We start from the raw sequence: 26,801 nt of genomic DNA, 5'->3' as shown, positions 1-26,801 counted from the left end.
GGAGACGAAGGAATTGGGAATATGGGATGGCGTTTTTACAGGGGGCAGGGTGGGAGGAGGTGTAGTCTAGGTAGCTGTGGGAGTCGGTCGGTTTATCGTAAATGTCCGTGTTGATTCGGTCGCCTGAGATAGAAATGGAGAGGTCTAGGAAGGGGAGGGAGGAGTCTGAGATGATCCAGGTAAATTTGAGGTCGGGATGGAAGGAGTTGGTAAAGTGGAGCAAGAGGCAGCGCAATACAGTCATTGATGTAGTGGAGGAAAAGGTGGGGTGTGGTGCCAGTGTAGCTGCGGAAGATGGACTGTTCCACATATCCTGCGAAGAGGCAGGCATAACTGGGGCCCATGCAGGTGCCCATGGCTACTCCTTTGGTTTGGAAGGGGCCATTTGGTACACATGCCTTCATTGGTCAGTGCATTGAGAATAGGAGTTGGGAGGTCATGTTGAAGCTGTACAGGACAGTGTTTAGGCCACTTTTGGAATACTGCATTCACTTCTGGTCTCCCTGCTCTAGGAAAGATGTTGTGAAACATGAAAGGGTTCAGAAAAAATTTACAAGCATGTTGCCAAGGTTGGAGGTTTTGAGCTAGAGTGAGAGGCTGAATAGGCTGAGGCTGTTTGCCCTGGAGCACTGGTGGCTGAGGGGTGACCTTAAATAAGTTCATAAAATCATGAGAGGCATGGATAAGGTGAGCAGGCAAGGTCTTTTCCCTGGGGTAGCGGAGTCCAAAACTAGAGGGCATAGGTTTAAGGTGAGAGGGGAAAGATGTAAAAGGGACCTGAGGGGTAACATTTTCATGCAGAGGGTGGTGACTGTATGGAATGAACTGCCAGAAGTGGTGGAGGCTGGTACAATGACAACATTTAAAATGCATCTGGATGGGTATATCAATAGGAAAGGTTTAGAGGGATAAGATTCAAATGGCGCCAGATTAATTTAGGATATCTGGTTGGCAAGTTGGACCGAAGGGTCTTTTTCAGTGTTGTATGACTCTGACTCTAACTCCATTTACACACTTTGAGCCAGCAGAATACAGGGATGCTTCAAGGCCTAAGGACATGCAAAGTTATCCAGATGCTGCATAGATTCTCTTGCAAATTCAATAATATTGCAGACTGTCACCCATCAGAAACAAATTGCTTTAGCTACTGCTCTCCTTTAATGACAAACTTTGAAAGCTTGCCCTGACAGCTGATAGTAAATGTGCATTGCACAGGGATAGTGTTGAGCCTGCATAAAGTCTTATTTCATGCGCCACCTTCATTGCAATATTCACTTAGAATCAGTAGGATGTTGCGGCTAGACCTTTTAAAACAATAGTGTCTGATTGCTTTCCTTCACTTCCATTTTTGCATACCACCAGGAAGTAAATAGAAAATTACTTCAAATAAATTTGCCGAGCACTGTTTAAACAGCAATGATTTTTTACGATTTCTGTAAAGATGTGCGAGATTGTTTTGCATTTCACACCGTCTGCGATAGTCATTCCATTCTTGATTGAACCTTGACGGGAAAGGTTTGCTATTTCCCACTCCTGGGCCCCTTTCTGCTTGTTAAAAATCTTGAATGACTCCACACACAAAAAGAAAACAACGTCACACTTTTATGATCTACAAGAATAACCACATATACTTGGAGCTGATGCACAGACTCCAGTCCCTGAGATTTGTTTAAGCAGATTCTACATTTTAAAGCAGAGCCATTTGACTCTTTGTCATCAAATGGATGATCACACAGTGATTTGCAAAGCAGCCATAGGTCTAAGTTAGGTTGGCAAACTCAATCAATGATATTTACCCAAGGTGTGACCATTAGATGGCCATTACACGTCCTGAGGGGTTACTCGGGAGATTTAGTGGCTGCCATTGCTTGTCTTGGCCCAGGGCTCCAGAATATGGCTTTTACATAGGAGACAACGGAAGTATTTGATATTCTCTATGTGTCCTTGGCCACAACCTTTAGAAGTGGTAATGGCCCCTTCCACAGGCAAGAAATTCAGTGATGACCCTGTTTTTTATATCCATCAGGCAACTACCATTTAAGGGATGGGTTCACACCACGATATGGTCCTGGATATTGGATGGTGAGCAGCTTCCGTTCTAGCAGCATTACTGGAAACGATAATTACTATTAAGACCGCTGTGTACTGAGAAGCAGCATGACCACTGGCCTCATGCCAAGGTTGGTGTGACCTGTGTGTGATATGGGCAGGGTGATGGGTAAATGGTGATTGATTAGAGAGTGGGATGGTTTTTGCCATTGACATTGGGCGGGGACACTAGGCCACAGTGCCCAGTCAAGACTCCCACCCCCAACCCCTGGAGACTGCAGAGAGCTTACAGGGTTTACTAAGAAGTCTCATACACAGAATAGGGCCCAGCCACCATTGCCAAAATGGGAATGTGACAGGTAGATTGTTTCCCATGCCCTCTCACCAGAGTCCTTTGTCTCTCTTGGCCTCCAGCCCACTCATGGAGGCCCTGTAAACCAGATTTTGGGGTGGCACAGTGGTTCAGTGATTAGCACTGCAGCCTCACAGCACCAGGGATCCAGGGTTCAATTCCAGCCTCTGTCAACTGTGTGGAATTTGGGGATCCTCCCTGTGTCTGTGTGGGCTTCCTTCCACAGTCCAAAGGTGTGCAGGTTAGGTGGATTGGTCATGATAAATTATCCATAATGTCCAGGGCTAGGTGGATTAGCCATAAAAAATATAGGGTTACAGGGGTAAGGTAGAGGGGTGGGTATGGGTGAGACGCTCTTCGAAGGGTCAGCGTAGACTCGATGGGCTGAATGGCCTGCTTTCACACAATAGGGATTCTATGATTCTATGACTTGGATGCTCTGTTGACTGTTTCAACCTTTATCTATCAGATTCCTCTCTGCAGAGTGGGTTTAGATGATATGTCCTCGCACATTGAGAGACTGACCTCTCAATTCTCTTGCTCAAGGAGATTATATTTAGCTTCAGTACTCTCTCCTTTGTATACAAAAAGAGAAACAAAACAAAACGTCTTGTCTTTTGCGTGGCATTTTTCCTGGTCACAGGGTATCTTAAAATGAGTCATGGCAAAGTACGTTTAAAGCATTGATTATGGTGTAATACCCCAATAGGTAAAGCCAGTAAAGCTGTTGGATGAGACATACTAGTCTGACTCCTCTTGTACATTTCAAAGTGGAGGACCAGTGAATAGAAAACACACCTCTGTGCACCTCTGCAGTATAACTCCAGTAGTTGCAAGGGAAGACAGAGATGACCTTGTGGGATGCCTTTGCACAGCTCTGCATGTTGAGTGCCTGGTTCTGCACCTCAACACCTCAGCTGGCTGGCTGACAGCCAAACAGCAAGGGTACTGTCAGAATGCTAATGTGAGGATGATAAATGCTGTACTCCAATCGAGGACAACAGACTTCTGCAGCGTGGAGTCGCTGTTAGCCTCCACTCTGAAACATCTCAGACAATCTGTACGATCAGTCGCGAGGGCAGATTACCTGCTCACTATGAAGGCTTCCGACACTCTTTGAAAACTGTGATCTGCAAACAAATTGGTAACAGTCTGAGGCAGCACAGCACCAAGCATGAATCTCGCACCCTCCCTTACCTGTTCTGCATTGGAAAATAAGATTTTGGCAACCAAATGCTGTATTAGGGCTGGACCCATAAGTGTTCTGTCATGGAATAGGCACTACTCCCTTAATGGAAAGGATGGGGTCCCAACTTTGCACAATTTTCTACATCAAGTCGGGGATGTATTCTGGCAGGCTCATCAATGATGCAGACAGGATGTTTGTGAGGCTTGCCAATGCACCAATTATTTTGGTGTTCATTCTCATCAACCCTCTCCTGCATGCAGCCTTATCTGATTCAAAGTTGTTAGCTGAGGCTCAGCTGTGCAGTTTGTCTGCAACTTTGTCCTCTATATAGCTAACCCTCGTACGAAACCTTGGGGCCTGGCTGCAGCCCATTCGTACTCAGTGACTCATCATAACCAGATCCTGACTCGGTGCTGTCCTCCAAGTTATACATATGATATGCGAGGCTGGGGAGGAATGCAAGAAATGTTACTAATCTCATCCACATAGGGAGGAGGGATGTCAGTATACTATAGAACAGCAGCAGGAAGTCTGCAAAGACTGTGTTGGATATGGGGTGGGGGAGGAGATGGGGTTGGGGGGGGGGAGCTATTTGTGGCCACGCTCTCTCTTCTGATCCATTATTTAGTTTTGAAGGGGTCATAGCTCAGTGAGAGATAGTCTCTTGAATCTTTATATGCTTCTGCTCCTTTAAATCTGCTCCAAAATCTTCTGTTTCCAGGACTGGAACCGATGGGCTATTTTGCACAGACACAATTTCATCAGAAGCCTGCCTAGATTTATAATGAACTGAAGCTCGGGAAACCAGGTTGAGGTCATGGTGGGTTCAGGATAACAGATGGAAATTCCATTTGGCCCAACCCATTTTCAACTGTGAAATCATTCTGAAGGTTATATTCAGCCTTTGTGGACTAAATTGCTGTTCTGTGTTGATTGGGCACATTAATAGTGCTAATAGAATGTTGAAGTGTGTGCACAAAGCAATACGCATCAGAGGAAGTAGTGATCAAACTAAAACCAGAAAGTGGTGGAAACATTCAGCAGGTCAGGCAGCATCTGTGGAGGGCAAAACCTCTGATCTTTCCCTCCACAGATGATGCCTGACCTATTGATATTTCCAGCATGTTCTGTTTTTATTGTTGATTTTCAGCATCCATAGCATTTTGCTTTTGATTTGGTGATCAAACAACTCCAGCCACTGAGCCATCACAGTGATGGTTCAGAATTAGGAGCTGTACAAGGGGGAAGACATGGAACTGATCCTTGGAAGCAAAAGTCTGACTTTTGAGGAAAAGAGTGAGGGACGTGGCTTTTTCACTTTACTAAAGGGGGTGGTTTACACAGTTGATCTTTGGGAGGCTTATAACTTCAGAAACACAATGGAAGAGATTCATCTGGAACACCCCGTTAGAAGTAAAATGTGATCATGGAGCAGAAGGCATTGAACCAAGTAAATAGAAGTAAAATTTGGGACTTATGATTATTCTTAATACATGGAATAGAGTTCAAGAAAGAGTAGTAGAAGTCAGAAATACCAAATAATTTCTCAAACAAGTGGATGCTCAGTGTGGGATCTGCCCTCAGTCCAAGTCCCACTTCAGGGTTTTGGCACAAAAACCAAGGCCCACACTCCAGTGTAGTGCTGAGGGAGTGCTGCCCATTGGTGGAGGTATAAACCGAAGCCCTATCTGCCCGCTTGGCTGATGTGAACAATCCCAGGGCACTATTTCAAAGAGCAGGTGTGCTCTCTCTCGTATCTTGGTCAATATTTATCCCTCAGACAGCACTACAAAAGAAACAGTGAGTGTCACATTGCTGTTCTTTTTATTAGCTGCCAAGTCTCCTGCATTATATGAGGGCTGCAGTTCACAAGAACTTCATTGGCTTTGAAATACGAAAAGCATCTGTATAGTTGCAATTTGTTGAGGGGAGTGATGGTGGACTGGGAGTGTGGGAGAATCTGAGCAGTCCTTCCATTGGCTGAGCTAAAATGAACATGTTTGTTATTATCTGATAATCCTGTGATTTCCTCATGGGTTACTTATCACCATTCAACATCCTTTAATCAGGAAGAAGGCACAGTCTGGACACAGGCTTCTGTCAGTGCTGCTTGTACATAAACATATATTATATAAAAGAGGAAACACATTCCTTCAATTGCACTGAGTTATCACCTTTTTCCTTTCCCCTAAAAAGGTTGCATCCCCCACACAGTGCTCCAAGAACCGATGTATCTCCTTTCATTGTCATTCTTTGGCTCAGATGTCATGAAGCTCTGAGAATCAAACCTGCTTCCTTCTATTCAGAAGACAAATGCCTCTAAAATCTCAGTTGGCTTTTCTGATGTTGAGGACTAGATGAGCAAATCTTTCCTTCAACCAAATATTTGGAAGATATTCTGCTCCTCACACTCCCTCCTTAAATTGCCAGCTCTGTCCTTCTTCCCAGCAATTGTTTGTGGCCAAACGTGGTGTCATACCTGAATTTAAGATGATCTTCTGACCACATGTCTACTTTAGTACTAAGACTACCATTTGCAGTATATCATCTGAATCCATCTCTGCCTGAACTTATCTAATTTGAAACCCTCATTCACGTCTTAGAGGCAATAATTCCAGTGCACTTATGGCTAGTCTCCTATCTTCCATAAATTTGAGCTCCTCCAAGCCTCTGTTGCCCATGTCTCAACAAACCCATGTCCTGGACCGGTATCAACCCTGTACCACCACTGTTTTGTAGTCGAATATGGTTCAGATTTAAAAATCCTGTTCATGTTTTCAAATCTCCATCCGATTTTGCCCCTTCTGATCTCTGTAACCTCCTCCAGTGCTGAAACATTTGAATGATCTAATTCTGGCCTTTTAAACTTTGCTAATTTTCATGGCTTCAATATATTTTATATAATGCCTTCAGCTACAGAGACCCGACGCTCTGGATTTCCCTCCATACCTCTGATTCTTTGTTCAAGATACTCCTATCTCTTCAACTAGACTTTGGGTCAGCTGACCTTGTAGTTTCTTCCTTTGTATAATGTAATTTTTATTTTAATTGCCATTGTATGATGCACCTTAAATATTTCCTAACATATTTGTAACAAATGAGCAGTGAACCAATACGTTTTTAATATAAAATGTGTCTCCTTTCTTGTTTCACCACTGATATTAAATATTTCACAAGATGGACAATATTTGCTAATGTATTTATTGAGAAGAGTTAATTATGTAGGCAATCACATTCAACAACCTTCATAACACTCCAAATTCATACTTTAGTATTACAATGCAGGTAAAAAATGCCACAACTATCATGATTTTTTCATATAGGTTTAAGTTATAGTTTAATAAGTAACTAGTTGAATTATGGACGATATGCACAAAGAATTACGTCCTAAATTTATCTTGTATGGAAGATACATTGTTTTGATTTACGTAACTGAATGTTAGAATTCACTGTTGCATAGATCACTATCACCAGCTTTATAATTGGTAACAAAAGTTAATATTTAGGTCAAAGCTCTGACAAATAGTCGACCATATAAACTGTTTGAGCTAGTGTAATTTTACTCTGAACGCTTCAATGATGTGATTAAAGGCAAATGGGGGGGGGGGGGGGGAAATCCAAAATGGCGGCGACCCAGCAAGTTTGAGTCTATAGTGCTCCTCCCAAGACCTGGGCAAAGTGGGCCACCCACCTACACCACACTCACCAAACCATTTAAAATAGTTTTTACTTAATGTAATTAATGGCTCAGTACTAAATTTAAATAGTCTAGTCTCCTGTAAAAATGACTAGGGGGAAAGGAGCCCTCAGTTCTCAGCAGGCAGGAGCCCCTCCCCCACCCTCCCCAGCTGCAGCAGAGGCGTCCGCAGCCGCCCCAGGGGGACTTACCTAAAGTGGCGAGCCTCGTGGAAATAATCTCCAAACTCGATGTGAAGATCGACACCTTCAGAGAAGAGTCCCGAAACCGATGGAATTCACTCTCGGCCGTGCTACAAAAGCACAGCCGAGACATCGAAGAAATTGAGCGCCGTGTCGGAGGGGCAGAGCTAAAGGCCGCAACCTCTGAGACCACAGCAGAATCGGCCGTGGATCGGGTCCAGACTCTCAAACAGTGAGTCCGGACCTTAGGGAACCACATTGACGACCTTGAGAATCGAGGTCATCAAAAAAATATTCGTTTGCTGGGCCTTCCCGAACGGGAAGAAGAAGGCCAGCTTACAGCGTTCCTCGAGCAGTGGCTTTCACAGCTGTTAAATCTGGATGCTGGATCAGGCCAGGTAAGGGTGGAATGGGCCTACCGGGTTGCAGTGCATGGGCTTGGCTGGAACCAGCACCCCCACCCGGTCCTGTTCCAGCTGCAGAGCTACAAGGAGAGGCAGATGCTCTTGGAAGCTTCCAGAAATCTTGGGAAAGATCCCCAAGCCATGATTTATAAAGGATCCAAGATTATGTTATTTCAGGACGTTTCCCCAGCTTTGATCCAAAAGAGGAAGGCATTTGACGAAGCGAAGAAGCGTTTAAGGGACTTAAACATTCAGTACTCCTTGCGCTACCCAGCTACATTACGCTTCAGCCATGAAGTGTCCGTGTATAACCGGATCGCCGGAGAAGGCCAAGGAACGTTTGGACTCTCTTAGACAAATTATAAGAGTTAATTGATGTTGTTTTGCCCCCCCCCACCCCAGTTTACCCCCCTTTTGTTTCCTTTCATTACATTACTGTTTAATATTATCTCCGGGGGGTGAGAAGAGGGGTTTATTTATTCATTCTTTACTTAGCGATTTTCTTCCCTTTTTTTATGTATATGTATATATAGGCCAGGAGTTCTAGTTAATGTAAATGGGGGGAAGGTGGTTACCTTATCCTATTTTATCTTTGTCCTTAGGAGCAGGGTTGTTTTCCCCTGTTATTCTGTATTACTATATTTAACTATTATTTGCTGAGACTAATTTTATAGTCATATATGTTCATATATGTTTTATATTTTTTTATTTAGAAATAGTTTTTTATTATATTGATCTGAGTGTATTAAAGAGCCTTTATTTTTGTGAATTTTATATGCTCTATGCTTGGGATGTTTTGGATAGGGTTTCTTCTCCCGAGGGGTCTCGGATTTGCCTGGTGATTATGGGTGATCGGTCGATTAAGTGGTGCACCTGGAATGCCACGGGGAGTAATTCATCAATCAAAAGGAAGAAAATATTATCAAACCTCAAGAAAGAAAGGGTTGATATAGCTCTCCTATAGGAGACACATTTATTGGATAAAGAACACCTGAAATTATGAAGGGAAGAGATTATTTTTTATTTTCCATTCTCTCTTTCTGTGCAAGGAAAAACATTTTGGTAAACTGGGTGGCTGAGGGCCCTCATGGACTTTCGAATTGGCACAGAATAATCATGGAATATACTCCCCCTGACTTCCTTACAAATATGGTGCACCAGGAAAAAAAATGAATTACTCCATAAAATATGGCAGCCCTTCTTGAATTACACAAATACAGATATCTCAGTCATCCTAACAAGGGCCTTTATTTAATTGAGAGGGTGAACCTGGCTGGTCCGGGGCCCCTTAGGAGAGGAATCCCATACGAATACGGGTTTTGTTGTGATATGATGTTAACACATTACGAGCATGTATATCACTTTTTTTGGTGGGTTTTTTTGTATATCACTGCTCAATTTCTGTGTTATCCGTTGGGTTTTTTTTCTCTTGAATAATGTAAGAGTTTTAATCATACACTCTGGTTAGTTGTAGGTGAGATGAGTAGTTAGTTGAGTTTTGATTTTTTTCTCTTGGTATTTCTTTTTTTGTTTGATAGATTTTGGTTATTATTTATTTAAGATTTAACTGTATATCAATGTTTATACTTGTTTCTTTTTAGTTTTCTTTTGTAAACATGTAAAAACATGTTAAATTTTCAATAAAAATACCTATAAAAAAAGGCAAATACGACTCATAGCTATTGATCCTATTCTAACTCAATTTTATAATAGAATTGCAATTGCATGATTGACTGAGTCAGGTGCTTCTGTAAAAGATTTCTTGGACTGAAGAGTGAGAGGCAAAATGAGATGCTTAACATGCTAATTAATTTTGACATGTTAGCAGTGAAGTGCTTATCATGTTATATAGCTCTGAACAACAATGAATGCCTGACATAAGACTATTTATTGTTTTCAGGATTAAAGTTTAAAAATGAAATGCTTAAAATGCACAACAAAATCTGCTAATTACAATAATTAAGTATTTTTTCACATGATCTTTGTGGTGCCTTAGTAGAATATTGCAAACAACTATTAATATACAGACCAGCTGTGCAAGCAACTCAGTGATGAGTGCTGAATGGAAACAGGAACAATTCCTGCTTTTATTGGTTCAGACCTTCTTAAATTAGAGAAATTATTCAGTTTAGAAGGAATTTTATGTATGATTGCTTTTGTGTGTTCATTGAAATGTAAAATGGGGCTTTCAACTATATTTAAAATAGTGCTTATTTTGGTTGTCTTTTTGCAAGTCCTGTCCCCAATTTTATCACAAGCTCCTCTTCAGGCAACAAATGAATGTTCTAACACTACATATTCTCACCACTAGGGACCACCAGTGCTTCTCCATTCCACAGTGCATTTTACTTCACTGTGGTCTTGAGATATCTGTTTGACAGAAACTTGGCTTGTTTATAAAACAGATGTTTAGTATCTATAAACGTTAAAATACTTGTGCTGTGTTATTCAAAATACACTGTAAGAAGGAAAGCAATAGACTGTCGCAAGATTTAAAAATGTCCTATTGCATACTTGTTTTCTAATGACAGTAACTTGATTCAGTATCAGTTAATGAGGTATAATGAGAAACACAATGAAATACACTATTCATTAAATAGTAGAGTAACACTGTCACAATAGCTAAGGTAATCTCTAAATTTTTGGAGTGAAACTGTCGTAATGTAGCAGAGTAGAAGAATAAATGTATTAACAAGCACAGCTCTACAGCTTTATTTTAGGTATCCTGCAGCAAGATTGTGCAGGACTCAGAATCAGGAGAGGGAGGCCCATTGAGAACTTTTCCGTGACAGCCAACACCCCCATTCCCCATGACCCTACCCAGTGACCCCCACCCCTGCCTCGCTGCACATCACTCATGGTAGCCTGGGATCGGTAACAATAGGAAGGCTCAGATGTCACTGTCTTCCACTGGTACTGCCATTCAATAGAGCTGCTGGCCTCTGATTTTCTGGCAGCTCTTGGCAGGTGGGGTACCTGCCCCTCGGATGTTTGGTTTCTGGAAATGCCCCCCGTCATCCAGGTTGGCACTTGCTTAGGCTTTGATTCGGTTAAAAAAGACAACCTGGAACTCTCCATCAGCTCTCGAGACCTGAAAACCTCCAGCCTATGGTGAAGCAGGATTTCTTTGTAAACTTTGAAACTATAAGGCAGCAGTTAATATTGACAGTACAAATGCTGGACTGAGACCTGTTGACAAACTGTGGTATGCTTCTTGGCTTTGTGCCTGTGCTAAATGGCAGGGTAATACAGCCAGGTGTCTTTGGCTGAGGGGACCATGTGCAAAAAAGGCCAGGAAGGGATCTTGTGAGCATCCAGATAGGCTCAGAGTGGGTGAACACCATGACAGTGAGTGAAGAACCCAGAGATGCAGCTTGGTCAAGACCATGTGCTGGGTGTACATCGCTGAGTGCGCAGAGTCCTTGCGGCAGCATTACAAAAATCATTGCCAGTGCAGCACTGAAGTGCAGAAGCATCCTGTAAGTGGTTGGCGAGCTTGCCATAGAGACCAGCAAGAGTCAGATTCCAATGTCATTGGATGTGGGGCACATGTGGATGGTGCCCACAAGTGTGCCTGAGATGTTGGGGCCTGATTTCCAGTATAGAAGTCTTTGGAGTAAGAGGAGAGTTGAATCCATCAAATACCTGCTTGGGTTGACATGCTAAGTTTTCCTGACTGTTTAGTTTGCATGACATGTTTGATCAGATCACAACTCATATGGAGTTGGGCTGTGAGCAAGTTGTTCAACAGATAGGATCTTGCCACTCTCTAGCGAGAACCTCCTCATACCACTTGAGGTGAGTGGTACGGGTAAGTGGTACTTGAGGTACGGGAAAATGATCTCGACATCAAGACGGGTGCTGCTGATCATCTTGCTGTAGCCCACATCACTCAAAGCCTGTTAAGATTTCACCCTCCTTGTTAAGACATAAACCTCTTCTTGCAAATATTCAATAGGGGTTGATCCTTTAGCACTGCATCAAATACACCATCAGAACCAGTGTCAAGGAAAGAGGAACATTAGCCCTCGATTCATGTATACCACATGGTGATTACGGGTGGGATGTGTTGCTTAGGATACATTAGTGAAAAGTTCCATTGGACCTTGGAGAAGAAATTTCCAGAAAACTAAGTGAGATGACAGACTTTGCTGCTTTAAGGACTATTTGTATAGACAGTCAGCAGCTACATATGTCTGAAGAAACCAGCAGTCAGCAGGAACTTGTGGAAGGACAAACAGGGGAGAAACTAAAGCCTTTTAGTACAGACCTGGAGAGGAAGTGCTGACGCATCACTGTGAGCTCGAAAGACCTTTAAAGACTAGTCCCTCCCAGCAGTTACAGATAGAGATTCAATGAGGAAACAGATGTATCAAGTAGATGTACTGCATAAATAAAGTTTAAAAATGACACTTTTGGGTAAGGGAAGAAACTTTAAATTAACGATGCACATACAGAGGCTGAGAACACCAGAAGTATTAAAAAGGAGCACTTATAGTTCACAATGAATGTCATCACCATAGCAAGCAGACACCACAAGGCACAGCTCCAGTAAGGAGATCAAGGGCCACTGAAGTATATTATGCTGCATTCACAACATTAGGAATGTTGCGAAGCTCAATTAAGGAGAAAAAACAGGGCCGCATAATTGCAAACGTAAATAGAATCTAACAACAAAATATTTAGAGGACTTCTGAGGTTGTGATAAGACTCGAAGGTCCATAATTTAAACTGTAGTTCTGGCAGGAAGATTTTGTTAAGGCCACGAGCACAAGGCTTTAGTTGTTGAAGTTGTGAAAAAGGAATTACATTGTGCATATGGTCACAGAAAGCAGAAAAGCTCAATTTCATTGTGTAAGATGGGATGTCTCCATTTTGACAGTAAAACATGAAAATACCGCCAGTAAGTATTACAGATATGCAACATTACTATTTAACACAATTAAAAAGTTCAAAAGAGGGGAAAAAAATAAGTATTTCTATACTACACAGTTTCAGGAAAATAAATGAATGGAAATGCCAGAAGTAAGAGTTTTAGGGTGATGAGATTAAAGTAGTAGTGGGATACTGCAGAATGTAAAAGCTTAAAAGTAAGAAGAATAAATAATCATACTAGGGAGACATGGCTGGAAAAATAATATCTCCTATGAACTTGTGGCAGAATTGGACAATTTGGTGAGGCCTTGCCAGTAGCTGGGCAACAACCATGTAGCAGCTCCTACCCTGGAAGCAGCTTGTCACCTCCAGGAGGTTGGACCCTTTGGTAAAAGACACGCTATGCTTTATCAAGGGACTGGATATTATGAGCGGAGGGGAGCTACTAAGAACTATCTTGCTACCAACCTCCCTTCTCCCTGCAACCCCCATCCCCTTAATTCCAACGCTCCCTCCTCCTCATTACTTACAATGGCCCAGTGATATCCTCTTCATTACCTGATTAGCTTCTGGCTCAGTAAAGTTTCCCAGAAAGAGGTAGCACAGTCTCTCACCACTTGGTGAAACCTCTGATCCCTCGTGAAGATTCCACCGCAGGTATCGTGTTCATAACAGCAAGAATTTGAGCACTCCATACCTCATTCATACTCACTACTCCCCACCGTACAACCACCAGGCCCTTCTGAAAACAGTTTCTTTCTTCTTTTAGCTTCCCCAATTATTAGTCAATGTCCATTGCTTGAAATTTGTCCCTTATTGGGATACCTTCATACAGGCACTGTTACATTGTATTATTGCTGTCACTGAACAGAAGAACTGCATTTGCCCAATGGTGTGTGTGTGTGTGTGTGTGCGTGCGTGTGTGCGTGCGTGTGTGTGTGTCAGTCAGCAGTTTTCGAATTTCTACGAGGTTCTTGTGGTATTAGTGTATCTGTTTGAGGGGATTCGTTGCTTTTGAACTTATTGGTTTCTTGGAGATCTTAAGTTTCGAAATATTCAAATTCCAAAGAATTCACAATAGATGGAACTTAATTGAGCCCCTGGAGCGTGATGAGAGGATCAATTAAGAGGGATTAACTGCATTGGATTCCTGATATTGGGAAAACTGTCCTCAATCAAGTTTGGTTACAGGCAAAAAAAAAACTGCAGATGCTGGAATCCAAAGTAGACAGGCAGGAGGCTGGAAGAACACAGCAATCTAGGCAGCATCAGGTGGTGGAGAAATTGATGCTGTGGGTATAACCCTTCTTCATGACTGGAGGTGGGTGTAGGGGAGTTCCAGATAAAGGGGGTGGCAGGGTCAGGGTGGTGAAGTGGGGATAGGTGAAGACAGGTAGATGGTACGATGGGAGGAATGATTCATCTTCCTCTTGCGGGGCCTGTCATTGGGAAGGGTGAAGGCCCCTGAAAGATATTCCCCTGTTCCCTTCGATCCTCACTTTCTGTCGCCTGCTCCCTGTAATTCCACTTCTGTCTCACCCATCTGTATCCCCAGATTCACCACAGATGATACTCAGAGTGGGCATTGAAGCATTGTCAACAGCAGTCACCACTCCCACTTTCACAGCTGGGGGTGCATAGCCACATGCCAAACATCTTTTGGAGTTTGAATTTCTTTCCCAGTGGAGGACTGGCAGCAGGGAAGGCATAATGCTGGCCAGTAAAGTGTCTAAGGGCATCAAAATCAATAGGACTTACTCTTCACCTCCCATGGAAGTGATCAGAGGCACCTACCAGTTCACCAACATTGTGGTGGGGAGGAGAGGGTGGTGGTGGTTATCATTTGGCTTATTGACTCTTTCCTGTTCAATATGTTTAATTTTGTTTGGTTCCTTACAATCTTAAATTTCCATCCCAGCCACTTTTTGTCATGGTATAGAAGACATTTGTGTTGCTTCTGTTGAGAGTGTAGGTTCCTTCAAGCCTATAATCATTTAGTAGGATTAGGGTGCACACCTTCCTGATCTAACTGGAACAGTCTTTTGAAGCAAACAACAAGGGTTTATTGAATTATGGTAACTATTTAAAGATTACACAAGGGCAACCTGCATTACTATAGAAATTGTTAAGAGCACATTTGCCCTAGGTCTGTTTCTGCAAGCTCCTTCTTTATTCAGACTAGGTTCCTGTGATATGATCATAGTGGATGCTGCTTATGTCAATCAAATATTAACTCATACAGATTTTTTTCACACTCATATACCATAGCAATGTGGTTACAGCAGAATTTCTTCCTTGTTTTAGTCATAGAGTCATAGAGATCTACAGCACGGAAACAGACCCTTTGGTCCAACTCGTCCATGCCAACCAGATATCCCAACCCAATCTAGTCCCACCTGCCAGCAATGACCCATATCCCTCCAAACCCTTCCTATTCATATACCCTATTTCCTCTGGCAGCCATTCCACACATGCACCACCCTCTGTGTGAAAACGTTGCCTCTTAGGTCTCTTTCCCCTCTCACCCTAAACCTATGCCTTCTAGTTCTGGACTCCCCAACCAGGGAAAAGACCTTGTCTATTTACCCTATCCATGCTCTCATGATTTTATAAACCTCTATAAGGTGATCCCTCAGCCACTGACATTCCAGGAAAAACAGCTCTAGTCTATTCAACCTCTCCCTATAGCTCAAATCCTCCAATCCTGGCAACCCTTGTAAACCTTTTCTCCCAGCATGCCAACTTGTGTCTTGACACCCTGGTCTTAGAGCCACCAATGGAATCACCTTGCTTCAGTAACGTATATATTTTTATAGGTGTAGCTGCAACCCTATTACAGGTTAATATCATCAAAGCCAAACCTAATCTTACACCCAACCAAAATCGATATCTGTGTATTTCCATTCAAGAAACAAATGTCAGAATCGTGATCTACTGCTCTTTGGCCAGTTACAGCACTGACAACATCACTCCGAGATAAACTAAATCACTTCCCGTTGTGGGTTGAACCTGACCCCCTGATCGTTATGGTTCTGCCACTTACAGAATTAATTCACAGAAACATTTAGCAGGTTTCAAGTGCTTAATAAACACTACACATTGCCTAAAGCTCAAAGAATTTGCAAGGGCAAATTTTAAAATTGAACATCATTTAATTTCTAAATATCATAAAGAAAATGTGTGTTGATGCTATGGCTCCCCTTTGACTGAAATAGTACTGATCAGTAAAGGATCAAGTCTTTTAAAGGTAAATAGAGTCCACAGTTACAGGTAAACAGAGGCTAATTCCACAATTCAAATTTAATTTGAACTGGATTGCTCTTATTGCTTTCATTGTGAACATTCTAGCTTCTGAGTAGCGGTTCATATTACCAACACAAAACCATAAGGGAGTGTACTTCATTTCAGGTATTTCAGACCAGATTGTGTTCCTAATTATTTTTAAGGTAATAATGCAGGTACAAAACTACACCATTGGATATGCATTACCAAGGTATTCCCAGGGACAGACTTCATTACAAATGTATTTAAGAAATGTGTGTACTTCCCATAATGAAGTATAAACCTTTATTGAGAATTAAATATTCATTGTGATATACACAGTTGAAGACAGATGGAGCTTGTTAGATATTTCACATATTTTGCACATAATTTCACTCAGTTTTACAACCATGTGAAATGTTATTTTAGATCAGTTTACAAAAACAAAATAGAGCACCTTAATAAATGTAGCAGCAAAACCACTTGAGTATTTACTCTATCTGCATGTTACAGAATAATTTATTCTGTGAATGGCTTTTTAAGGATGCAATTCCACTGACTGAGATCCACAAACATAATAAGCTACAGGAGTACAACTCCCAAGGGTCGTGAATGTTAGCACAACTCCAGCATAATATTACAGCCTTCGTCTGAATCTCCAGTTCTTTCTAGTTAACATAATTACTAACAAGATTTTATGTTGAAACAAAATGTAATTGACACCTCACACCATTCGAGTTACACTGCTATACTGACAGAGGAGATGGAATACGAGCGACTGAGGCAGTGGGTACATGATCAGGAAAGGATAAAGTATGTGATTGTGCAATTAGTAAAGGAAAATAGCGCTTTCTAGTTTTCAAAGTGCAGGCAAGTTGCCTTTTTCAAAAAGATAGTTATTCATTATGATTGGTATGCCAGATGAATAGCTCTCAGTCAAATAGCTAAAACTATTTTTTAAAGCAATGATCCACTGTGTGCTTTTGGTTTTGTGTGGCCTTCAAATAAGTATTTCATTTAACGCTACAAAATGTCGTTCTGTGCTGATAAATAAATATGCGTCATTTCTGTGGTCCACAGACTCTCAGTTCTTGTTTTGCAGATTGGAAATTCACTGAGGAGTTGGGAGATAGATGGCTTTTATGACACAAGAACCACTTTCCTCTTTTCATTGGTTAAAGCAATGCTTAGAAAAAAAAAACTATGAACCTGTGAATTCCACAGTAAAACTTTGAGTGAAATTGAACTGTATAAATGGAATTTTAAAATTTTAACATAAGCTTTAGGGTAGACTGGTCTAAAAGGATTGATGTGAATCTAGCCCCCCCCCCCCCCCCCTTTCAAATAAATTCAATTTTAAGGGGTATTATGTCAGGCATTACATTAATCATTTCTCTATGCTGATATTAGCAGATGTCCCCATTTTAAGTTGTTCCATTTGAAGTCACTATTGCTTATGTCATGGAGAATCACTTTTGCTCCAGGACATCTCTGCAGGAGTTCCTCAGCCCAACCATCTTCAACTACTTCATCAATGACTTTATCTCCATCATAAAGTTGGGACGGGGTTACTTACTAATAGTTACACAGTGTTCAGTACCATTTTTGATTCCTCAGATACAGAACCTTACCCTGGCTAAATACGCCAAGACTTGGAAAACATTCGGACTTGTGCTGTCAAGTGGAGAGTAACTTTCATGCAACACACAAGTGACAAGAATAATGATGTGCAACAAGACAGAATCCAACCTTCAGACATTCAGAAGCATTGCCATTACTGAATTTGCCACTCTTAACATCATGATGGCTATCCTTTGACCAGAAACTGAACTGAACCAGCCATATAAATAGTGCAGCTGTACAATCAGGTCAGAATGTGAGAATTGTGCAGTGACTAATTCACCTTCTGATTGCTCAAAGCATGTCCACCATCAACAAGGCACCAGTATGGAGTATGATGAAATACTGTCCACTTATCTGGATGGGATCAGCTGCAACAGCATTTGAGACTTTTGCCAACATTCAGATTGAAGGAATCTGCTTGATTGGTACTCCATCCAATACCTTCGATATCCACTTCCTGTATCGTTATTGCCCACTGCCAACAGAATATACTGTCTACAAGATGCAATGCAACAAGGACCGTTTATCATCAGCACCTTTCAATCCCACCACCTCTAGGATCTGAAAGGATAAGGGCAACAGATTCATGAAAATGTTTCCAACTGCATTGGAAACATTTGTCCTTCGGGCTACGCATCATCCTGACTTGGAACAGTGGGCAGAATTTTGTAGAGACCTGAACAATGCAGGTTATAATGAGAAACATAGCACAATCATACAAGAGATCCAGAGAGGCCTATTTCAATGTCAGGGACAACTCATTGCATTTCTAACTAAAATCTGGGCATCAAGGTGAGATCCTTACTGCTGAATTGTCCATTAAGGGGTATTATTGTTTGTTAATGACCTTGTAAACTGCACATCTTCCCTCATTAATATGATGCTTCCTGTCTTAACACCAATTGTAATAAACTGGATGCCAAGAATTCTTGACATGGAAGTCAGAGTGGGTGTCTGACAAATTCAGCTGCTTGCTCCAAAGGATCTCCATGTTGGATACCAGACACCAATATCTCAGGGTATACTGCTTCAGCAACAGCCATGTTCAACTCAGGTTCACAGACATAGGCATCTGAACATATGCCAGGCTCCTCAGAACCCCCTTGACACATCTCCAATCCACTTACAGGATGCTTCTGCACTTCAATGCTGCACCACAAGGTGCAATAGCCACATATCATGTTCCCCATTTTCAATTTCCCACTGAGGTTACAACATTTTGTGGTAGTTACATTAGTGGTTCAGTGGTAGAATTCCTGCCTGCCATGTTTGGGTTCAACACCCAGCCCATGCATGGCACTGCTTGCCTTGTTACCACACTCTAAAACTCAGATTGTTTTCATTGGAAAGATGGAGGCTGAGGGGTGACCTCCATGGAGGTCTACAGAATTATGAGAGACATTGATAGGGTGGAGAGTCAGAGGCTTTTTTGCAGGGTAGAAAGGTTGACTACAAGAGGGTACAGTTTCAAGGTGAGAGGGAGAACATTGAGGGGAGAGGTGTAGGGAAATGTTTACACAGGGGGTGGTGGGTATTTGGAGTGTTTAAAGTTGATAGACAAATAAACGGGATGTGAACAGAGGGATAGAAACTGTGTATGGGCAGTAAGAAGCGAGTCTAAATAAAGGTTAGCAATCACCACAGGCTAGGTGGGCCAAAGAGCCTGTTTCTGTGTTGTATTGTATTATAGCAGGAGAGCAATTTAAGTTGAACATATTAGTTATGTACTTACATAATTTCATATCTATTGAGTTCTTCAATTATTGTAGGAATCATGTGAATCATGTTAAACTCTTACATATTATGTTTATGTGGAAATCCAATCAAGGTCACATCTAATAAACAGCACATATTGGGGCAATGTGGAGGGAGGTTTCTGAGTGTGTGTGTAAACCTTCATTGTTGATGATTGGTTCAAAATAAGAGTTTTCCATGAGTGGAATAAATTATACATCAGTTTGAAAGGTGTCCTATTACTCTTGTAAAATGTTAAACATATGTCTGGTTTATAAACATGAAATGTAGCTGCATCATCAGTAGATTTGTGAGTCAGTGAGCTTGCCAGTTGGATACAAAATTGGCTTAACAACAGGGGATCAAGTGGTGGTAGAAGGTGGTTTCTCAGACAGGAGGCCTGTTACCAGCATGTTCCAAAGGGATTAGTGCTGGGTTCACTTCTGTTTGTCATTTTATGTATGTGATTTAGATAAGAATATAGAAGACATGGTTAGAAAACTTGTGGACGACACCAGATTGGTGGTATAGGGAAGGTTATCTAAGATGACGAAAAAGATCTTGATCAAAGGGACCAATAGGCTGAGGAGTGGCAGATGGAGTTTAATTTGGACAAATTGAGATTTTGCATTTTGGTAAAACAAGGACAAGACATATTTAATTAAAAGTAGGGCCTTGGCTAGTGTTGTAGAACAGAGAACCTAGTGATTTTTGTACATAATTCTTTGGAGTTTGTGTCACATGTAGACATAGTGGTTAAGAAGACATTTAGCACATTTACCTTAATTGCTCAGACCTTTTGAGTACAACAGTTGGGATGTCATGTTGATGTACAGGACGTTGGTGAGGCCTCTTCTGGAGTACTGTGTGCAGTTCTGGTCGGCCTGTCAGAGGAACAATGTTATTAAGTTAGAGAGGTTCAGAAAAGATCTCTCAGAATGCTGCTGGGAATGGAAGGTTTGACTTATACAGAGAGGCTGGACAGGCTGTGCCCTTTTTCAGTGGATGTTGAGGGGTGACCTTATAGAGGTTTATAAAATTGTGAGGCATAGAGATAGGGTGAATAGCAGATGTCTTTTCCCTAGTGTTCAAGACTGAGGGGCTTTTTTTAAGGTGAGAGGAGTAAGATAGGTAAGGGGTACATGTAGGGGTATGGGTGGGTTACGCTTCGGCGGGTCGGTGTGGACTTGTTGGGCCGAAGGGCCTGTTTCCACACTGTAATGTAATCTAATCTAAGCATTTAAAAAAAAACATGAAGGGCAACGTTTTTACACAGAGTATGGTTCATGTGTGAAATGAACTTCCAGAGGAAGTAGTGAATGCGGGTAGAGTTATAATGTTTAAAAAAATTATTTGGATAAGTACATGAATAAGAAATGTTTGGAAGGATATGGGCCAAGTTCAGACAGATGGGACCAGTATAGTTATGGATAATGGTTGGCATGGACACGTTAAACTGAAAGATCTGTTTCCTGCTGTATGACTTTATGATTCGAGATTTGCAAATTTTTCATTACTGTTAAAAGAATCAGAATCCTTGTACCATGGTGAAATGAAAGCAAAAGATGATGTTTAGCTGTTCTGTAAACAAGTGATTTATTCTCTCTCTGTGCATTCTTGTTTTACATTTATTCGTGGGATGTGGGCATAGCTCATCCCAAATTGCCCAGAGGGCAGTTATGAGCCAGCCACAATACTCGGCATCTGAAATCACACGTATGCCAGATCTTTTGAAGACAACAGATTTTCAAAACAATTGACAGTGGCTTTCATTAAACTAATTTTTTTATTCTAGATTATTATTGAATTTGAATTTCACTATTGACCACAATTGGATTCAAATCCGTGTATCCAGAATGTTAGTCTGGGGTCCTGGATTACTAGTCTAGTAGCTGGCCTCTGGAGAATTAGAGATCAGCAACATATGCAGGCCCAGCCAACAATGCCCAAATCCCAAAAACAAATAAGCACAACAAAAATGTTTCTTTGGAGAGGGAGATTTGTGAGGTTTATCTTTCTAGTTTGCAAAGTTTAATGCTATGTAACTTGGATTGTTTAATGATGCTGTGAGAAGCAGCATATTGAAGGGCTTATCTCTGGGTATCTAGTAGCTGATGTGATTAGCTTCTCTCAGTGAGGAGTATCAGCCTCATTCATAACTGCCAGGGCGTATTGCTGGTTCCTCATCCACTGGTGACTTGTAGCTAGCCTACTTTGCTACTACACATACTTGTTCTTACAATTTTTATTAATTAGGTAGCAAGTCAACCTAATTTAGATCTGACAGCTCCTCAGGGGCATTGTAACAAAAAGTGGAAATTTATCAAATTTAAACAAATTATCCTTTTCAAATTGAATGTAAGGGGCAGTTTAATTATCAGTGATAAAGGCTAGCCCACTATAGAAACTTAACAAGAAGAGGAACTTGTCTTACATAGTTGACATATACTTTATTGCATGCCGCATAGGTGAATTAACAATAAGCTGTTAGGCATAATTACAATTTCAGGAGTCAGGAATATCACATCTGGCTCTATTGGGACAATGTTAAAGACTAGCTACCTCCTATGGAAAAACTGTGTGCCATCTTCAGGTTGCGAGAAGCTCAATACAAGTTAATATTAAATCTCAGAATGATTACCCAACAATGTTGCCTGGTGACAACAACAACTTATATTAAATAGTTACTTAACTATTGATAGCTGCACCAGGTTACATCAATCCATTCAAACTGCTCAACTGGTTTGTGACAGTCTGGATGTGAGCACTCATTTACTGGCCCGGCACTGATATCCTATATTAGATGGTTGAGTATTGGCATTGTTGTGGCTGTGGTTTTATGACATTGCCTTTGGCCTTTATCCTTTGCCTCTGAAGTCTAGATCCTGAGCTCAAATGCTTATCCTTAGTGTCAAATTGGCTGCTGTGCTGTAAATGTTATAGTATTGAAAAGCATGAAAGTTTTTTTTAATTGTTTAAGAAAACAAACTTTTTTACATATCTCTGTGAACTCATAAGGAAGCCACAAAGTGCATTCCTCCTTGTTGTTGTGAAAACAAACATACAGCATTTAATTTAAATGACCATATTTCACTCATTACGTTAAGAAAACAGCTCATCAACCTATAATTAATTTTTCATTCTCCTTTGGTCTCTCTAGGGATTTGAAGAATAACTTGATTAGCAACATTGAGCCTGGGGCTCTCTATGGGCTTCCAGAATTGAAGCGGCTGTAAGTATTCATTCTATTTGAATTGCCTAGATCCTGTCATGTTAGATAAAGTCCTGTGAGGGAACTTAGGGTAAAGCCTGAGCCAACTTTCTGATGAGAAACATTGCAGTTTTACTCTTGGCATAATTGATGTATTTAGATACACTTCACTGCATAAACAGTTGATCAATGTTTTTTTTTAGTGGCGTGTTTACACTGCACCAAGCAAAATGAAAGCATTTTTTAAAAATTGGCAGTGTTTCTCGATCAAATCTGAAATAATATATTTCGTGGCTCTTATACCATATATTGTAAATTTTCCAGAGCAATGAAATGTTTTCGTTTATTGGTTATAAAGTTTGCTATGATGTTGGGGAAATGCATTCATGTGCAGTCTGCAAAATTCACATTCATCTTGCAACAACCCCATGGGTAAAAGGGTTTAAGCTATCTTCAGTTTCACGGTTTAAGAGATTAAAGTCTTTTTCTTTATTTTAAAGGCTTTAGGACCTGTTTAGAAATCAGTTTTCTTTTCCTGTCTCTTAAAATGAATTTCATTTGAGGGATTTGGGCTTCAATGTGAGAAGCATTTTTGTAGGTTTGACTTGTTTCAAGAGTTAGTTAGGTTTCATGAAGAGTTCCTGATAGTGATGTGGATTGAGGAAGAATAAAAGAAAAAAGCTTTGAATTGTTTGAAATTTCAAGTTACTTTCTTCTGATGTGTACTCTTTTCAAAACAGTTCTGATATTTTAGAGATTTTTCTAATGCTGCAAAGGTTATGCATACTTTGCTACTACACACACTTGTTCTTACAATTTTTATTAATTAGGTAGCAAGTCAACCTAATTTAGATTAATAACCAAATTGTGGTCCTTGTTGTACATTGACACCTATTTACTTTGTCATAAATTCTTTGGAGAAAGGATTGAGAGTTGTTATGAAAGTTGAATGTGCGAATGTGTTCACACTCCACAATGTGTGAAATGTTTTTATATGTATTATTTGTACTTCCAGAATAAAACCTTTCAAAGCCTTATCAGTTTGAAAATTAATTTCTTAATAACTTTTTGTAGTATCTCAAAGTGGATCTGATCATGACAGTGCTGTCAAACAAAAACCTGATGGAAGCATACCCAGATGCACAAATGGACAGATGAGTCAGCAACTCTTTTTAATGCTATGTTAATCATGCAAAAGTTGAAATGTAGTGAAGAAAACCAAATATTTTCTTCATGTCTTTTGTAAAGGTTATTCCACACAAATCTCTACACAGCTGTCCGTCTTTAGTCTGAAATATAATTGTATTCCTATTGCGCAGCATTTCAGGGTGAAAAGCAAATCAGTACATCCCCATGGACTACTTGTTACAAGGAACATAACATTGCAGTGTGATTGCAGTGTGGGGGTTGTACGATTAACAACTTGGCAACAGTGACTAGTAACAGGAGAATTGGTATAAATTCCTGCATTGTGCACCTTTGAGTTTGAGTGGTATTGAGTGGCATTTGCATCAGAATTTGCCCTGGGGTCCAGTTTGCACAATTCATCACTTTAGTTTGCAGAAATGAAGAAAAGCTGTCTGGGAGTGGATTCCATTCTGCATTGTTCAACTAACCTTCCCAGTGGGACAGTCAGTCAGGGCGGGCCATTTATACAATCTGTAGAGCAGTCCATGGCACATCTCAAGCATCCAATGCAATATACCTCCCATCCTAGAAATGGAAACAGGTGTAGGCCCTCGAGGCAGCTCCAAAGCTTCAACAAATCCTGACTGATTTGATTGTGGCTTCAACTCCATTTTTCAGTTAACCCACCCCCAAGCCCCTGTAACACTAGACTTCCTTGTACATCAAATATCCATCCAACTCAGCCTTGAATATATTCAATGATTAAATCCCCACTACCTTGAAATAGAGAATTCCACAGAACAACCCTTTGAGGAAGAAAGTGTTCCTCATTTCCACTTTTAAAGGAAGAGTTATTCTGAAACTGCAGCCCCTTACTGTTCTAGAACTCCCCCACAAGGAAATACTCATCCATTATCTACACTGCCAAGCTGTCACACAATGTTATTTCTCTCAAAAAGATCACATCTTACTCTTTGCAACTCCACAGAGTACAAGCTTCATTTGCTCAATCTTTTCATAAAAGACAGACCCTTCATCCCAGTAATCAAGCCAGGAAACCTTCTCTGAACTATCTTCATTGGCAGTATATATCTCTCCTCAAATAAGAAGATTAAAACTGCATACAGTACTGTAAATGTGGTCTCAATAGTACCCAGCAAAGGTGTAGCAAGATTTCGTGACTTTTCTGATTCATTCCCCTTGCAATACCGGCTGGTTCCATTTGCCATCCTAATTATTAGTTATATTTGCATGCTAAATCATTAAGATTCTTGTACTAGGACACTTAGAAAAGTTCACAAAGGTAAGTGTTTGTGTTTTTTATAATTTAATCTTATCAGTCTGAAGGTAAATTTGCAGCAGACCATTATCAGTCGTTATGCTGTGCAGGTCTTGCTCTTTGTGGTGGTGTTCTAACTCTCTGTAAAAATCTCCAGAGAGATGTGTACCTTGAGGATAGAATGGAACATCTCACTGGAGGAGGAGCAGGAGGAATTGGAGACAGGATGAGATTATGCTAAACAGAGAGGGATCCATCTGTATGACAATGTGGTCTGCTGCTGCTAGAACCTTCATTCTCTCCCTTTTGGTCCCCTGTGATATCATGCCTCCATGTGGTGTGATGAAAGGCTTTGATATAAACTCTGTCCCTCAAGGTAACCAGTAGCCTCAGCAGCGGTTATCTTAGTTGTCTGAAATTACATTTTCACAGATATCAACTCTCATTGGCTTTACCTGGACAGGAAATCTCTCTCTGAGGTGCTGTCCTATGAAAATCTGAACTTCAGCAACCAGAGGCAGCTTTTGACACAATAAATTACCTGGTTCCTGTACCACCTCTGTGGCCAATATCCAATATTTTACATTCTCCTCTCAACTTGCTTGCATACATATTGTCAGCAATTTGGACTGCAATGCACACTAGGAGAAAGTGAGGATTGCAGATCCTGGAGAATCATTGTCAAAAAATGTGGCGCTGGAAAAGCACAGCAAGTCAGATAGCATCCGAGGAGCATGAGAGTCAGGTATAAGACCTTCATCATCCTGATGAAGGTCTTATACCTGAAACGTAGAGTCTCCTGCTCCTCAGATGCTGCCTGACCTGCTGTGCTTTTCCAGTGCCACATTTTTTGACAATACAACACACACTGTCCCATCATCCAAAATTATTAATACAGATTGTAAGTTATTAATGCCTCAATGCTGAATGCTATGATATCTGTTCACCACCTCCCCCACCCCTAGCCTGCTTCACCATTCAAAAGGATCATGGCTGATCCGACATCCCCCACACTCACTTTCCTGCCCTTTCCCCATAACCCTTGATTCCCCTACAGATGAAGCATCTATGTCTCTCAGCCTTAAATATGCACAAGGACTCTGCCCCCACAGGTCTTTGTGTGAAGGATTTACTAAGACTCTCAATCCTCAGAAAAGAAATTCCTCCTCATCCTAGTCTTAAATTGGTGCCCCTTTATTCTGAGACTATGCCCCTGAGCCTAGACCCTCCATGAGGGGAAACATCCTCTGAGCATTTACCCTGTATAGCACCTTAAAAATTCTAAGTGTTTCAATAAGCGCACCCCTAGTTTATCTAAACTCCAGTGGGTAGAGTCCCAACCCATTTAACCTTTGTTCAAATGCCTCTATACCATGGATCATCCTTGTGAACCTTCTCTGAACTGCCTCCAATGAAATAATATATTTTCTTAAAACAAGGGGACCAAACCTGCTCACAGATATGGTACCACCAGCACCTTGTATAGTTACAGTAAGATTTCCCTACTTTTATACTCCAAACTCCTTGAAATAAGAGGGGGGCCTTAATATTGGATGGCTAAACATTTCATGGGCCTACCTAATTATAATTCGGAGATGCCGGTGTTGGACTGGGGTGTACAAAGTTAAAAATCACACAACACCAGGTTATAGTCCAACAGGTTTAATTGGAAGCACACTAGCTTTCGGAGCGATGCTCTTTCATCAGATGATTGTGGAGGGCTCAATCGTAACACAGAATTTATAGCAAAAATTTGCAGTATGATGTAAATGAAATTATACATTGAAGAATTGATTGTCTGTTAAGCCTTTCATCTG

General features: G+C 41.0%; 1 protein-coding gene across 1 annotated transcript in view; it reads left to right on the top strand.

The window, feature by feature from the left end:
- LOC122561112 (adhesion G protein-coupled receptor A3) overlaps positions 1–26,801 on the top strand; it is a 522,394-nt gene that overhangs the window by 184,661 nt on the left and 310,932 nt on the right. The window contains exon 3 of the mRNA XM_043712551.1: positions 22,527–22,598. Coding sequence (XP_043568486.1) covers positions 22,527–22,598 — 72 coding nt within the window. The remainder of the gene's footprint in view (positions 1–22,526; positions 22,599–26,801) is intronic.

Source organism: Chiloscyllium plagiosum, chromosome 22, assembly GCF_004010195.1.
Source record: "Chiloscyllium plagiosum isolate BGI_BamShark_2017 chromosome 22, ASM401019v2, whole genome shotgun sequence".
NCBI lineage: Eukaryota > Metazoa > Chordata > Chondrichthyes > Orectolobiformes > Hemiscylliidae > Chiloscyllium > Chiloscyllium plagiosum.
The sequence above is the reverse complement of the archived record's forward strand: the minus strand, read 5'-3'. Positions and strand labels throughout refer to the sequence as shown.